The sequence below is a fragment of the Somniosus microcephalus genome, chromosome 4 (assembly GCF_052327205.1).
Source record: "Somniosus microcephalus isolate GS21.2 chromosome 4, FLI_Smic_1.0, whole genome shotgun sequence".
NCBI classification, from domain to species: Eukaryota; Metazoa; Chordata; class Chondrichthyes; order Squaliformes; family Somniosidae; genus Somniosus; species Somniosus microcephalus.
Window position 1 is genome coordinate 273981550 of NC_140990.1, and position 16102 is coordinate 273997651.

The window sequence follows — 16102 nt, forward strand, 5'->3', positions numbered from 1 at the left end:
TATATATAATATCTATTTTTTCTATATATATATCTTTCTTTTTTTTCTATATATATATCTTTCTATTTTTTCTATATTATATATATTTATATTTTATATATATATATATCTTTCTATTATCTATTCATATATATATCTTCTTATTTTCTATATATATATATATTTCTATTTTTCTCTATATATATATATCTTCTATTTTTCTATATATATATCTATCTTTATTTCTATATATATATCTTTCTCTTTTATAATATATATATATCTTCTTTTTACTATATATATATCTCTTTTATAAATATATATATCTTTCTTTTTCTATATATATATCTTTCTTTTTTTCTATATATATATCTTTCACTTTTTTCTATATCATATATCTTATTATTTATATATATATCTATCTCTTTATTCTATAATAATATCTTCTATATATCTATATATATCTTTCTCTTTACAACAAAAAACACACCTAATAAACAATACACTCACACACACCCACCCCCCACCCACACCCCCCCCACCAACCCCCCACCCCCCCACACACCCCCCCCCACCACCCCCCACCCCACCCCCCACCCCACACCACCCCCCCCCCACCCCCCACCCACCCCACACCACCCCCCCCACCCCCCCACACCCCCACACCCCCCACCCCACACACCCCCACACCCCACACCCCCACCCCCACACCCACCACACCCCCACCACCCCACCACCCACCCACCCCACCCCCCCCCCCACCCCACCACACCCCCCCCCCACCCCCACACACCACCCCCCCCACCCCCACCACACCCCCCCCCCCACCCACACACACCCCCCCCCACCCCACACCCACACCCCCCCCCCCACCCACACACCCCCCCCCCACCCCACCACACCCCCCCCACCCCACACCACCCACCCCACCCCCCCACCCACCCCCCCACACCCCCACACACCCCCCCCCCCACACACACACCCCCCCCCCACCCACACACCCACACCCCCCCACCCCCACACACACACCCCCCCCACCCCACACACACACCCCCCCCACCCCCACACACACCCCCCCCCACCCCCACACCACCCCCCCCACCCCACCCCACCACACCCCCCCACCCCCACACCACACCCCCCCCCCACCCCCACACCACCCCCCCCACCCACACCCACACCACCCCCCCCCCCCACCACACACCACCCCCCCCCCCACCCACACACACCCCCCACCCCCACACACACCCCCCCCCCCACCCACACACCCCCCCCACCCCCACACACACACCCCCCCCCACCCCCACACACACCCCCCCCACCCCACCCACACACCCCCCCCCCCCCCACACACACACCCCCCCCCCCCCACACACACACCCCCCCCACCCCCACACACACACCCCCCCACCCCCCCCACACCCACCCACCCCCCACCACCCCCCCCACCCACACCACCCCCCCCCACCCCCCACACACACCCCCCCACCCCCCCACACACACACCCCCCCCCACCCCCACACACACCCCCCCCCACCCCACACCCCACCCACCCCACACCCCCCCCCACCCACACACCACCCCCCCCCCCACCCACACACCACACCCCCCCACCCCCACCACACACCCCCCCCCCCACCCCCACACACCCCCCCCCACCCCACACCACACCCCCCCACCCCCCCACACACACACACCCCCCCACACCCCCACACACACCCCCCCCCACACCCCACACACCCACCCCCCCCCACCACACCACACCCCACCCCCCCCCCTCACCCACACACCCCCCCACCCACACACACACCCCCCCCCACCCCACACACACACACCCCCCACCCCACCCACACACCACCCCCACCACACCCCCCCCCCCCCCACACACACACCACCCCCCCCCACACCACACACACCCCCCCCCCACCCACACACACACACACCCCACACCCCACCCACCCACACCCACACCCACCCTCCCCCCACACCCACACACCCCCCCACACCCCACCCACACACACCCCCCCCTCCCCACACACACACACCCCCCCCACCCACACACCCACACCCCCCCACCCTCACACACACCCCCCCCCCACCCCACACCACCCCCCACACCCACCCCCACACACACACCCACACCCCTCCCACACACACACCCTCCCCCCCACCCCCACACCACACCCCCCCACCCCACACCCACACACACCCCCACCTCCCTCACACACACACCCCCCCCTCCCTCACACACACACTCCCCCCCTCCCTCACACACACACACCCCCCCCCACACCCACACCCACCACACCCACACCCACACCCACACCCCCCTCCCACACACACACACTCCCCCCTCCCTCACACACACACTCCCCCCTCCCCTCACACACACACTCCCCCCTCCCCTCACACACACACTCCCCCCCTCTCCCTCACACACACACTCCCCCCACCACACACACACTCCCCCCTCACACACACACTCCCCCCCTCCCTCACACACACACTCCCCCCACCCTCACACACACACCCCCCCCCCTCCACACACACACTCCCCCCTCCCTCACACACACCCCCCACCCCCCTCACCACACACACACCCCCCCCTCCCCACACACACACCCCCCCTCCCACACACACACACTCCCCCTCCCACACACACACCCCCCCTCCCTCACACACACACTCCCCCTCTCCCTCACACACACACTCCCCCCTCCCCTCACACACACACTCCCCCCTCCCTCACACACACACTCCCCCCACCCTCACACACACACCCCCCCACCCACACACACCACCCCTCCCACACACCCCTCCCCACACACACACCCCCCCTCCCTCACACACACACACCCCCCCCCTCCCACACACACACCCCCACACACACCACCCCTCCCTCACACACACACACCCCCCTCCCTCACACACACACTCCCCCCTCCCACACACCCCCCACCCACACACACACTCCCCCCTCCCTCACACACACACTCCCCCCCTCCCTCACACACACACCCCCCCTCACACACACTCCCCCCACCCCACACACACTCCCCCCCTCCCTCACACACACACTCCCCCCTCCCTCACACACACACTCCCCCCCTCCCTCACACACACCCTCCCACACCCCTCCCCTCCCACACACACACACCCCCCCTCCCACACACACACTCCCCCCCTCCCTCACACACACACTCCCCCTCCCTCACACACACCCCACACCCCCCCTCCCCTCACACACACACTCCCCCTCCCTCACACACACACTCCCCCCTCCCTCACACACACACTCCCCCCTCCCTCACACACACACTCCCCCCTCCCTCACACACACACTCCCCCTCCCTCACACACACTCCCCCCCCTCCCTCACACACACACCCTCCCCACACACACCCCCCTCCCTCACACACACACTCCCCCCTCCCTCACACCCCCACACACCCACTTCCCCCCTCCCTCACACACACACTCCCCCCTCCCTACACACACACTCCCCCTCTCCCTCACACACACACTCCCCCCCTCCCTCACACACACACTCCCCCTCTCCCTCACACACACACTCCCCCTCCCTCACACACACTCCCCTCCCACACACACACTCCCCCTCTCCCTCACACACACACTCCCCCCTCCCTCACACACACACTCCCCCCTCCCTCACACACACACTCCCCCCTCCCTCACACACACACTCCCCACTCTCCCTCACACACACACTCCTCCCTCCCTCACACACACACTCCCCCCCCTCCCTCACACACACACTCCCCCCTCTCCCTCACACACACACTCCTCCCTCCCTCACACACACGCTCCCCCCACTCCCTCACACACACGCTCCCCCTCTCCCTCACACACACACTCCCCCCTCCCTCACACACACACTCCTCCCCTCTCCCTCACACACACACACTCCCCCCTCCCTCACACACACACTCCCCCCCTCCCTCACACACACACTCCCCCCTCTCCCTCACACACACACTCCCCCCCCCTCCCTCACACACACACTCCCCCCCCTCCCTCACACACACACTCCCCCCCTCCCTCACACACACACTCGCCCCTCTCCCTCACACACACACTCCCCCCTCTCCCTCACACACACTCCCCCCCTCCCTCACACACACACTCCCCCCTCTCCCTCACACACACACTCCCCCCTCCCTCACACACACACTCCCCCCCTCCCTCACACGCACACTCCCCCCTCTCCCTCACACACACACTCCCCCCCCTCCCTCACACACACACTCCCCCCTCTCCCTCACACACACACTCCCCCTCTCCCTCACACACACACTCCCCCTCTCCCTCACACACACGCTCCCCCCACTCCCTCACACACACGCTCCCCCCTCTCCCTCACACACACGCTCCCCCTCTCCCTCACACACACGCTCCCCCCACTCCCTCACACACACGCTCCCCCCACTCCCTCACACACACACTCCCCCCTCTCCCTCACACACACACTCCCCCCTCCCTCACACACACACTCCCCCTCTCCCTCACACACACACTCCCCCCACTCCCTCACACACACACTCCCCCCCTCCCTCACACACACACTCCCCCTCTCCCTCACACACACACTCCCCCCTCTCCCTCACACACACGCTCCCCCCACTCCCTCACACACGCTCCCCCCACTCCCTCACACACACGCTCCCCCCTCTCCCTCACACACACACTCCCCCCTCCCTCACACACACACTCCCCCCCCCTCCCTCACACACACACTCCCCCCTCTCCCTCACACACACACTCCCCCCCCTCCCTCACACACACACTCCCCCCTCCCTCACACACACTCCCCCCCCTCCCTCACGCACACACTCCCCCCTCCCTCACACACACACTCCCCCCCTCTCCCTCACACACACACTCCCCCCTCTCCCTCACACACACACTCCCCCCCTCCCTCACACACACGCTCCCCCCCCTCACACACACACTCCCCCCTCTCCCTCACACACACACCCCCCCCCTCCCTCACACACACACTCCCCTCTCCCTCACACACACACTCCCCTCTCCCTCACACACACACTCCCCTCTCCCTCACACACACACTCCCCCCTCCCTCACACACACACTCCCCCCCTCTCCCTCACACACACACTCCCCCCCTCCCTCACACACACACTCCCCCTCTCCCTCACACACACACTCCCCCCCTCCCTCACACACACACTCCCCCCCTCTCCCTCACACACACACTCCCCCCCTCTCCGTCACACACACACTCCCCCCCTCTCCCTCACACACACACTCCTCCCTCCCTCACACACACACTCCCCCCTCTCCCTCACACACACACTCCCCCCCTCTCCCTCACACACACACTCCCCCCCTCCCTCACACACACACTCCCCCACCCCCCCCACACACACACTCCCCCCTCCCTCACACACACACTCCCCCCCTCTCCCTCACACACACACTCCCCCCTCTCCCTCACACACACACTCCCCCCTCTCCCTCACACACACACTCCCCCCTCTCCCTCACACACACTCCCCCCCTCTCCCTCACACACACACTCCTCCCTCCCTCACACACACACTCCTCCCTCCCTCCCTCACACACACACTCCCCCCTCCCTCACACACACACTCCCCCCTCCCTCACACACACACACCCCCTCTCCCTCACACACTCCCCCCCTCTCCCTCACACACACACACTCCCCCCCTCTCCCTCACACACACACACTCCCCCCCTCTCCCTCACACACACACACTCCCCCCCTCTCCCTCACACACTCTCCCTCACACACTCTCCCTCTCCCCCTCTCCTCTCCCTCCTTTCCTTTCTCTCCCTGCCTCCCCTCTCCCTCGCTAGCGCCTCAGGCCCGGCCGGACTCACCTCGGTAGCAGAACGGAGTCAGTCCGACAACGGGAGGCCGGGTGCCCAGCGCTCCGAAGCGAGCCCGGGGTTCCTGCTGGTGAACACGGCGGGCCTTTGGACCCAGTTGGCCGGGCTGCAGACTCCTGTGTCCGATTGCGATCGGGGACAGCTGTTTCAAAAGCGCTGGTTTTCCCGGTCCCGCACTTACGGCAAGAGAGAGAGGGGGAAGTAGAGAGAGAGGGGGAAGTAGAGAGGGGGAAGTAGAGAGAGAGAAGAGAGGGGAGGGAGAGAGGGAAGAGGAGAAGGAGAGGGAAGAGAGAGAGAAATTTTTTGAGCTTCAGGCCTGCCTGCAGCGGGCGGAGAGCAGCCCCGAGTCCCCACTGCGCGAGGGTGAGGAGGAGGGGGGGACGGCGGCGGTTAGAGTGGAGCGCTGAACTCGAGGCCCAGGCTTCCCAGGCTGCTAGGCCGCGCCCGGCGCTGGCACAGCCGCTCGAAACGGCCGTCAAAGTAGGCGAGCCTCCGGGCAAAGGGCAGGAGATCACTTCATTTCCTACTCAAATAAATTTTTATTTAATTCCCTAACACATAATTCAAATATTTACCTTAGTTCCCTAACACACAGAAAGTGTGGGAAAAAAATTGTGAAGAATCAAGATGGCGGCCACTCACCTCGGTTCAGAATGATAAGGCCCGCCCACACACGCACCGATTGGTCAACCATCAGGTCACTGAACTGTAGGATTGGTCAATCGTCCTGTCACTCAACACTCAACTGTAGGATGGCCCGCCCGCACACGCAATGAACCCGCCCCCGAGACGCAGCGATTGGTCAACCGTCGGTCAACTGTCAGGTCGCTTGACCGCATGATTGGTCAACCTTCACGTCACTTAATGCTAATGAGCAAATGAGCGGAACTTTTCCCATTTAATGAGCGGAATTTTGAACGTTTTTGGGATACCGTGGGCACGATTTTTGTCTGACGGAAAAGAAAATACACCTATGACCGGTCCGTAATCGTAAGCTTTCTTTTGATGTGACGCGCGTGTAGGTACGCTCTATAACTTTCGAACGTATAGAGAACGGACAGACAGACAGAAGAGGTCTTATATAGATATAATAAAGAGATTAAGGGCAAGAGGATAACCAGGGAAAGAGCAGGGCCCATTAAGGACCAAAGTGACAATCTTTGTGTAGAGCCGGAAGATGTAGGAGAGGTTTAAAATAAATATTTTGCATCTGTGTTCACTATGGAGAAGGACGATGTAGGCATAGAAATCAGGCAGGGGGATTGTGATATACAGGAAACTCTTTGGTATCTGGCACTGACGGGACCGGCGTGTTGCTGGTTGATCAAAAATTCCGGATGATGGAGAGGGTTATCTACCGAGGCTATTTTTAACAAAGTAAAATAAAAAAATCAAGAAATGTGCAGTATACAGTAATTGGGTACTCACCTACAGAATGTTGTGTTAAATGGATGGTGGAAGATGCTTGATTACGTACAGTACTGCCAGTTGAGGGTAATGCAATGCAATGACTACCAGCAGCATGGGAGACACACAGTACGCCTGTAAAATGGCGGATCAGAAGAGACTACTGGCAGCGCGGTTGAGTCAGGCTCCTGTTACAGGGGTATTGAGGTGTTCCGACTTCCGACAGCGCCAAGAAGCCGAGTAGTGGCAGTTTGGAGAACTACCCCCACTGACTAACTCGGCCACCGCGGGAGACTCGGACTCGACAACATTGCCGGTTTTTGAGGTGTTGTTTTCGGAGTGAGAATTTTGCCGGTTAATAGAGAATTCCAGATATTTAGGTGCTGTTTAAACGAGAGTTTCCTGTACTTGAACAAATTAGTATTGAGAGGGAGGCGGTACTAGCGGTTTTAGCGGGCTTAAAAGTGGATAAATCCCCAGGCCCAGACAAGCTGTATCCCAGGCCACTGTGTGAGGCAAGGGAGGAGATTGCAGGGGCTCTGACACAAATTTTCAGAACCTCTCTGGCCACAGGGGAGGTGCCAGAGGACTAGAGGACAGCTAACGTAGTACCATTATTCAAGAAGGGTAGTAGGGATAAACCAGCGAATTACAGGCCAGTGAGCCTAACATCAGTGGTAGGGAAATTATTGGAAAAAATTCTGAGGGACAGAATTAGTCTCCACTTGGAGAGGCAAGGATTAATCAAGGATAGTCAGCATGGCTTTGTCAGGGGGAGATCATGTCTAACCAATTTGATTGAATTTTTTGAGGGGGTGACTAGGTGTGTGGATGAGGGTAGTGCCATTGATGTAGTCTACATGGACTTCAGTAAGGCTTTTGACAAAGTCCCGCATGGGAGACTGGTCAAGAAGGTTAGAGCCCATGGGATCCAGGGCAATTTGGCACATTGGATCCACAATTGGCTTAGTGGCAGGAGGCAGAGGGTGATGGTCAAAGGTTGTTTTTGTGACTGGAAGCCTGTGTCCAGTGGTGTACTGCAGGGATCGGTGTTGGGTCCTTTGCTGTTTGTAGTGTACATTAATGATTTAGATATGAATGTAGGAGGTATGATCAGTAAGTTCGCAGATGAAACAAAAATTGGTGGAGTGGTAAATAGCAAGGAGGGAAGCCTCAGGCTACAGGACAATATGGATGGGTTGGTTAGATGGGCAGAACAGTAGGAAATGGAATTTAACCCTGAAAAAAGTGTGAGGTGATGCATTTTGGGAGGACTAACAAGGCAAGGGAATACACAATGAATGGTAAGACCCTAGTGTTGTATCCGTGTGTTAATAGAGACACGGAATGCAGGAGTTGGTTTCACAGGTGTTTACTGAACAAAGTCTGGAGGTGAACAAACAGATACAAGGCACTATACAGGCTTATATAGCCCGAGTGGCCATTACCGGCATTACAGTACACAGGGGGCTCTTAAAGGCACATACACCACAATTCCTCCCCTTTTAGACAACCAGTACATAACATTTTAAGTAATCATTAATTAACATGTTACAAGAACAATAATCTACACATTTGCTGCAGTTAATCAATTATAAGTCAGTCTCTCTGGAGGCTTCCTGACTCGGTCCGAATAACGCCTCGGTGGTGTAGTAGTTTTTGGTGGTGTAGTAGGTTCTTTTGGCAAGGTCAATTCGGCTTGAATGCCAGTGTCGGGTTCATCTGGTTCCAGTATCACCGGATCAGAGGTAGATACTATGGGTATCTCTGCTTCATCATCAGGCGTATAGAGTTGTGGTGTAGGTTGTCCCTTTTCGGATGGCTCTATGATCTGGTCAGCATGGCGCCTTATTATGCTTTCTCCAATGTCCACGGTATACATCAGCGGTCCTAGTCGTGTGCAAATAGTTCCAGGCTGCCATTTCTCGGTACGGTAGTCCCGGGCCAAAACTTGTTGACCTATCTGGAAGGTTCTAGTTGGCCTTTCATTCATGCCTTGAAATTGCCGGTTCTTCACGTCCCTTCTGATGTTTGGCTTGATCAAATCCAGCCGGCATCTTAGTCTTCTATTGAAGAACATCATGGCGGGAGTTTGGTTTGTAACCACATGTGTTGCATTCCTGTATGCAAACAAGAAGTTATCTACCTTATGCTGTAGATTTATGTCTTCATTACCCATGGCCTTTATGGCCTTCTTGAAGGTCTGGACAAACCTTTCAGCCAATCCATTGGTGGCGGGATGGTATGGGGCGGACGTGTAGTGCTTAACCCCATTGTTTAAGAACTTCCTGAATTCTTCGGACACAAATTGCGGTCCATTATCAGAACAGATCTGTTCAGGCAGCCCATTCCTGGCAAATATGGTCCTTAATACTGTGATGGTTTTTTCCGTGGTGGCGGAGGACATCTTTATTACCTCCGGCCACTTGGAGTGTGCATCAACTGCGATTAAGAACATTGAGTCCATAAATGGACCAGCAAAGTCGATGTGTACCCTTTGCCATGGAGATGGGGGCCACGCCCATGGATGTAGAGGGGCTTGTGGTGGGGCGTTTTGGACCTTCTGGCATCCTAGGCAGCTCTTGGTCATTTCTTCGATGTCTCCATCGATACCTGGCCACCACACAAACGCTCTGGCTAGGTTCTTCATTTTCACTCCACCCAGATGCCCCTCATGAAGCTCCTTTAGCACTTTATCCTGGAGTTTGGGTGGAATCACCACTCTGGATCCACACATCAAGGTTCCTCGGCACACTGACAGCTGTTCTCTTCTTTGCGAGAATGCTGGCAACAGTGGTTCGCCATGTGCTGACCATCCCTTCACCGTTAAATCGTAGACTCGTGAGAGAGTCGGGTCATTTCTCGTTTCCTTTTCAATGGCAGAATTTGTTACTGGTGGACATTCCACTATGGTTGAGTGGAACATCTCCACTGGGTCCACTGTAGGTGCCTCTTCTACCGTTGGCAACGGTAGGCGCGATAAACCGTCAGCATTCCCATGCTGTTTTGATCCTTTGTATTCTATGTCATATTGGTGTGCCCCTAGGAAAAGGGACCACCTCTGTAGCCTTTGCGCTGTCATAATGGGAACACCCTTTTTAGGGTTGAATATGGAGACGAGGGGTTGATGGTCAGTCAACAAGGTACATTTTTGTCCGTGTAGGTAATGGTTGAATTTCTTCACTCCCCATACCAGGCTGAGTGCTTCCCTGTCGATCTGGGCATAGTTACGCTCAGCTGAGTTCAATGAGCGTGACGCAAAAGCTATCGGCCGCTCCGAGCCATCAGGGAATCTATGCGATAATACCACTCCTACGCCGTAAGGGGATGCATCGCACGCCAGTCTGATTGGCAGTGATGGGTTGTAATGAGCCAAAACTTCCTTGGACGTGATCAAGCCTTTGCATTTATGGAAGGCACGTTTACAGTCTTCGCTCCATTTCCAAATTACTCCCGTTTGTAGCAGTTCATTAAGAGGGTGCAGAAGAGTTGACAAGTTCGGTAAAAATTTATGATAGTAATTTATCAATCCCAGGAACGACCTTAATTGCGAGACATTTTTAGGTGCTGGGGCTTTTATGACCGCTTCAATTTTTTTCAGGTGACTTATGCAACCCTTCCTCGTTAATTATGTGGCACGATATGATATTTGTTTCTGGAAAAATTCGCACTTGGGGCGATTTGCTCGTAGGCCCCGTTCTCTCAGCCTAGTGAGCACCTGCTCCAAATTGGCAAGGTGCTCATTGTCGTTTTCTCCTGTTGCAAGGATGTCGTCTAGGTAGCATTGAGTCCCCGGAATCCCTTGGAGGACTTGCTCCATAGCTCTTTGCCAGATAGCTGGAGCTGATGCTACTCCGAAAACCAGTCGATTCTACTGGTACAGGCCTTTGTGTGTATTTATCGTGAGATACTTTTTAGAGGCCTCTTCAACCTCCATCTGTAGATATGCCTGTGCCAAGTCAATTTTGGTGAAACGTTTCCCTCCGGATGGTGAAGCGAAAATATCTTCTATCCTCGGAAGAGGATACTGTACTGTGTGAAGGACCGGGTTTACAGTCACCTTGAAGTCCCCACAGATGCAAATTTTTCTCTGTTCTTCAGATTTATCATTATTCAACGTTTTCTTCATGACCGGGATGATGGGTGTTGCCCACTCGCTCCAATCTATCTTGGATAATACGCCTGCCTTTTCCAAATTCTCCAGCTCTGCCTCGACTGCTGGACGAATTGCGTATGGCACCGGCCTTGCCTTAATAAACTTGGGAATTGCCGCATCTTCCACTTTTATTGAGGCGGTGACACCTTTCAAGGTTCCTAGTTCCTGTTGAAACACTTCCTTGGCGTTGGCGAAGATGTCTTTTAATCGTTCAGGTATGACGTCATCATCATTTTTTTTCTTACTGGTCACCGTCAGTGCCTGAATGGAGTGCCAGTCTAAACGTATCTTCCTGATCCATTCACGTCCCAACAGCGGTGGACCACCATCTTGCAGAACGTATAAATACAACTTCTGTATTTCCTTGCCGTTGTATACAACAGGCACCCTTATTTTCCCTTTGGGGTATACTTTCTGCCCCGTATATGTTTTCAAGATAATGGATGCGTCTTTCAAAGGTATATGCGGAAATAGCCGCTCGTAATCCCGTCGACTTATGACGGTCAGAGCTGATCCTGTATCTAGCTCCATTTTAACTGGGGACCCCGCTATCGTGAGGGTAACCCAAATGGTCTGGTAATCTTCTTTGGCAATTACATTATGTAATTTGAGACAGCTTAGTCTCTTGTTTCCGGAGTCGCTATCGCTCTTCTGGTCTTCGGAGCTACTGTCCGTCACCATTTGTACTTTTCTGTACTTTTCTTTATTGATTTTTTTCCTGTTCGTGGATTTTTTGTTTCCAGATCGGCATACACGTGCAATGTGTCCCATCTTTCCGCATTGCCTGCATGCTTTGTCCTTGAACCAGCAGTCCCTCTGGTCATGGGTGGATCTGCCGCAGCGATAACATCTCTCGAAACCCTGTGTCATTTCATGGGTGCCGAAGTCCTGTGGCTTTTGCTGTATCTCTGCAGCTCCTCTTGCGGCTGCTTCGTATGATACGGCCACACTGAAAGCCTTGTCCAGTGTCAAATCTTTCTCAGAAAGTAGCCTTTTCTGTGTTCCTTCACTTAGGAGACCGCAGACGAATTTGTCTCGAAGAGAATCTGCCAGTCCTGCCCCGAACTGGCAGTGCTTTGATAGCTTCCTTAATTTGGTGAGGTAATCAGCATTACTTTCATTCTTGTGCTGATTCCTCCTGAAGAATTTGAATTGTTCCGCTATCAGCAGCGGTGTTGGGTTTAAGTGCTCCTGTAGGGTATCAACAATCTCCTTAAAATTCTTGTCCTTCGGTTTGGCTGGAGAGATTAAGTTTCGTAATAGCCCGTATGTCCTTGTGCCCATTAGATTTAGAAGTACTGATGCCTTTTTATCATCCTCTATTTCATTTGCTGTGCAATATACCTCCACTCTTTCCACATGTGGTCCAATCCTCTATCGCTATCGAAAGCAGCAATATTGCCAGTCTTAGGCATCCTGAAAAAAAATGGCGCCTCCCACACTTTCCTTTCTTCCCCGCGGAAAAAAAATGGCGCTTCCCGCGCTTTCCCGCCGCTGCCGCTGCTGACAACGCTGTTCTCCGCGGTTTTTATTTACATAGTTATTTTTAATAGGTGGAGACTCATTCCCGCCGGACTCTCTGGGACTTTTCCTTCCCTCTGCTTGGTCCGAACACCGACGTGCTTTGCAGCGCCGGCCGTCTCCCGAGTGCTCCACCCTCTGTCTCTGTTTGCCTCCGCCTTCGCTGCTCGGCCCCGCTGCAGAGCCAGCCGATGGAGCCCCAGCCCGCCGCCCAGGAAGGATTATTGCAGTACCTGCCACCAGCTCGGCCAGCTGGTGAAACCACAGGTTTTTTTTTTTTTCTTTCTTGTTTTTCTTGGACTTTCGTCTGAGGAATCGATCTCCTTGAGGTGCTGCCGAATTGCAGGTAAGTCCGTTTCCAATTCGTTGCCACTGTTGTATCCGTGTGTTAATAGAGACACGGAATGCAGGAGTTGGTTTCACAGGTGTTTACTGAACAAAGTCTGGAGGTGAACTAACAGATACAAGACACTATACAGGCTTATATAGCCCGAGTGGCCATTACCGGCATTACAGTACACAGGGGGATCTTAAAGGCACATACACCACACCTAGGAAGGACAGAGAATCAGAGGGACCTTGGTGTGCATGTACATAGATCCCTGAAGGCAGCAGGACAGGTAGATAAGGTGGTTAAAAAGGCATATGGGATACTTGCCTTCATTAGCCAAGGCATAGAATATGAGCAGGGAGGTTATGATGGAGCTGTACAAAATGTTAGTTAGGCCACAGCTGGAATACTGTGTGCAGTTCTGGTCGCCACACTATTGGAAGGATGTAATTGCATTGCAAAGGGTGCAGAGGAGATTCACCAGGATGTTACCTGGGCGAGAGTGCTTTAGCTATGAAGAGAGACTCGACAGGCTGGGGTTGTTTTCCTTAGAGCAGAGAAGACTGAGGGGGGACCTGATTGAGGTGTACAAAATTATGAGGGGCATAGATCGGGTAGATAGAAAGGAACTTTTCCCCTTAGTAGAGGGGTCAATAACCAGGGGTCATAGTTTCTAGATAAGGGGCAGGAGGTTTGGAGGGGATTTGAGGAAAAGCTTTTTCACCCAGAGGGTGGTTGGAATCTGGAACTCACTGCCTGAAAGGGTAGTAGAGGCAGGAACCCTCACAACATTCAAGAAGCATTTAGATGAGCACTTGAAACGCCATAGCATACAAGGCTACGGACCAAGTGCTGGAAAATGGGATTAGAATAGACAGGGCTTGATGGCCGGCGCTGACGCGATGGGCCGAAGGGCCTCTTTCTGTGCTGTATAACTCTATGACTGTAAGTCTGTTAGTATCCTCCTCGTTGTTTACTACATTTCTGAGCTTCATACCATCTGCAAACTTTGAAATGATGCCCTGTATACCCAAGTCCAGTTAATTAATATATATCAAAAAGAGCAGTGGTCCTAATACAGACCCCTGGGGGACACCACTGTATACTTTCCTTCGGTCTGAAAAACAACCATTCACCACTATTCTCTGCTTTCTATCCCTTAAGTCAATTTTGTATCCATGCTGCCACTGCCCCTTTATTCCCACTGTCTTTAATTGTGCTAACAAGTCTATTATGTGGTACTTTGTCAAATGCCTTCTGTACTGCAAGATTCTATGATTCGTTAAAATGTCGATCTCCATTGTTTATATTGGGAAGCTATGGCAAAATTACTCTCTTACTGACTATTCATTCTTTGCCAATAGGTGTCTGGTGTTACTCTTTCTTAGATCTCTTACAGAATCACGTGACTTCTGTCTCTTCGCATCAATCCACTTAAACATTTTCAACCACCTATTTCAAAGCATTTAGATTTTTTTTTTAAACAAGCTCTAAATTATTGATTTTGGAATTTCTGAGGCATTGTTTCGCTGAGCATCAAACTTGGACTCTGGTGTCGATGACTCACTCCAGTTGACTCACTTCACTCGGCTCGCTGTTGGCTAGTTGGGTGAAAGGCTTTTCATTAATGTCGAGCTAAAATAAATAGAAAATGTGTTTACCAATGATTCCAGAGCCTATGATGGAGTTTATTACATTGAAGCTGGCTGATGAAAGATTGCTTTTCTCTCCTTCCGCTGCGTTCTCGTTCAAAACCAACGCTTTTTTATCTCCCACGTCGACCACCTACAAAAAGCCGATGCGCAAAATTCAATAACAAAAATATAAAATCATGAATTCCATTGATTTCAGTTCCTACACACCCTTTATTCACGTTTTAACCAACCACAAACAAGCCAGAATGACAGACTTACCAGAAAAGAGCAAGGCGAACACTGGCATTTTAATTCTGCTGTTCAATAACCATTACATTTTATATTTTACTCATTGCTTTACATTTTATTTTTCTCTGAAGTGTGGATTAACAGTTGTGAAAATATTTAATTCTGCGCTAATAGAATACGTTTTTTCTCCGCAAACTTCTATTTGATGGATTTTAATGCAATGTAGATTTATCAGATGTAAATGTTGGGAGTTTGTTTTAAAATAGCAGTGCTCCCCTTACCTCGTCGTCGGTTTCCTGCATCTCTTGACTTTCATCTCCCATGCCGAGTGCCTCCATGAAAAAAAATATGTTGTGGCTGTTAGTTTAGTGTTGTGAAATTGAAGCGACCGCACCAACGGCTGTGCTCGAGGTTTTTAGTAGATGCTCAGAGGAAAGCCTTTTAAGGTCTTCAGCTCCTCCCTCACCCGCCCCCTCCAAACGGACCCTGCCATCCGGACTCATATGAGGGACACATTGTGAAACTTCCAACTTCACTCTTCCAAGAAAGCCAACGGCACGATTTTACCCTTTCACAAATTAGTATCTAAGATTATTCGGTGGTAACAATTTATCTTTTAAACACAGAAATGAGCCCCACTACGATGTAAGAACACGGATAACCAACTTAACCCACCCGCCTCCCCGCCTGTGTAGATAGCTCTGCTGGAAACATTGCCATATTTTCCACCCAAATTTAATTATTTTGTAGTTGACAGCGCTAAATGTACTATATTTTTGGGTTGGACAATGTTTTTCCCAGCCGTTTCTAAACTGTTAATGTAACGTTGGTCATAACGTTATTATTTCGTATTTATTTCAATTAGAATTGGAAGCTACATATGAAGTCAACCACGATGTGCTGAGTAGCATGCAGGACCTCCCACGGCACAGC

At 52.9% G+C, this 16102-nt stretch overlaps 1 protein-coding gene across 5 annotated transcripts in view; it reads right to left on the minus strand.

The window, feature by feature from the left end:
* Positions 1-15573, minus strand: part of slc38a11 (solute carrier family 38 member 11) — a 175573-nt gene extending 160000 nt beyond the window's left edge. For 3 of the 5 annotated variants that reach the window (XM_085986438.1, XM_085986439.1, XM_085986437.1), the window contains exons 1-2: positions 15451-15573; positions 14948-15071 (exon numbers count right to left, since the gene is read on the minus strand). In XM_085986438.1, the coding sequence (XP_085842564.1) occupies positions 14948-15071; positions 15451-15507 (181 nt within the window). In that variant the 5' untranslated portion in view covers positions 15508-15573. Of the gene's footprint in view, positions 1-5862; positions 5947-14947; positions 15072-15450 lie in introns of those variants that run through there. The other 2 variants (XM_085986441.1, XM_085986440.1) reach the window with 1 other exon arrangement.
* Between the last annotated feature and the right edge of the window lie 529 nt (positions 15574-16102).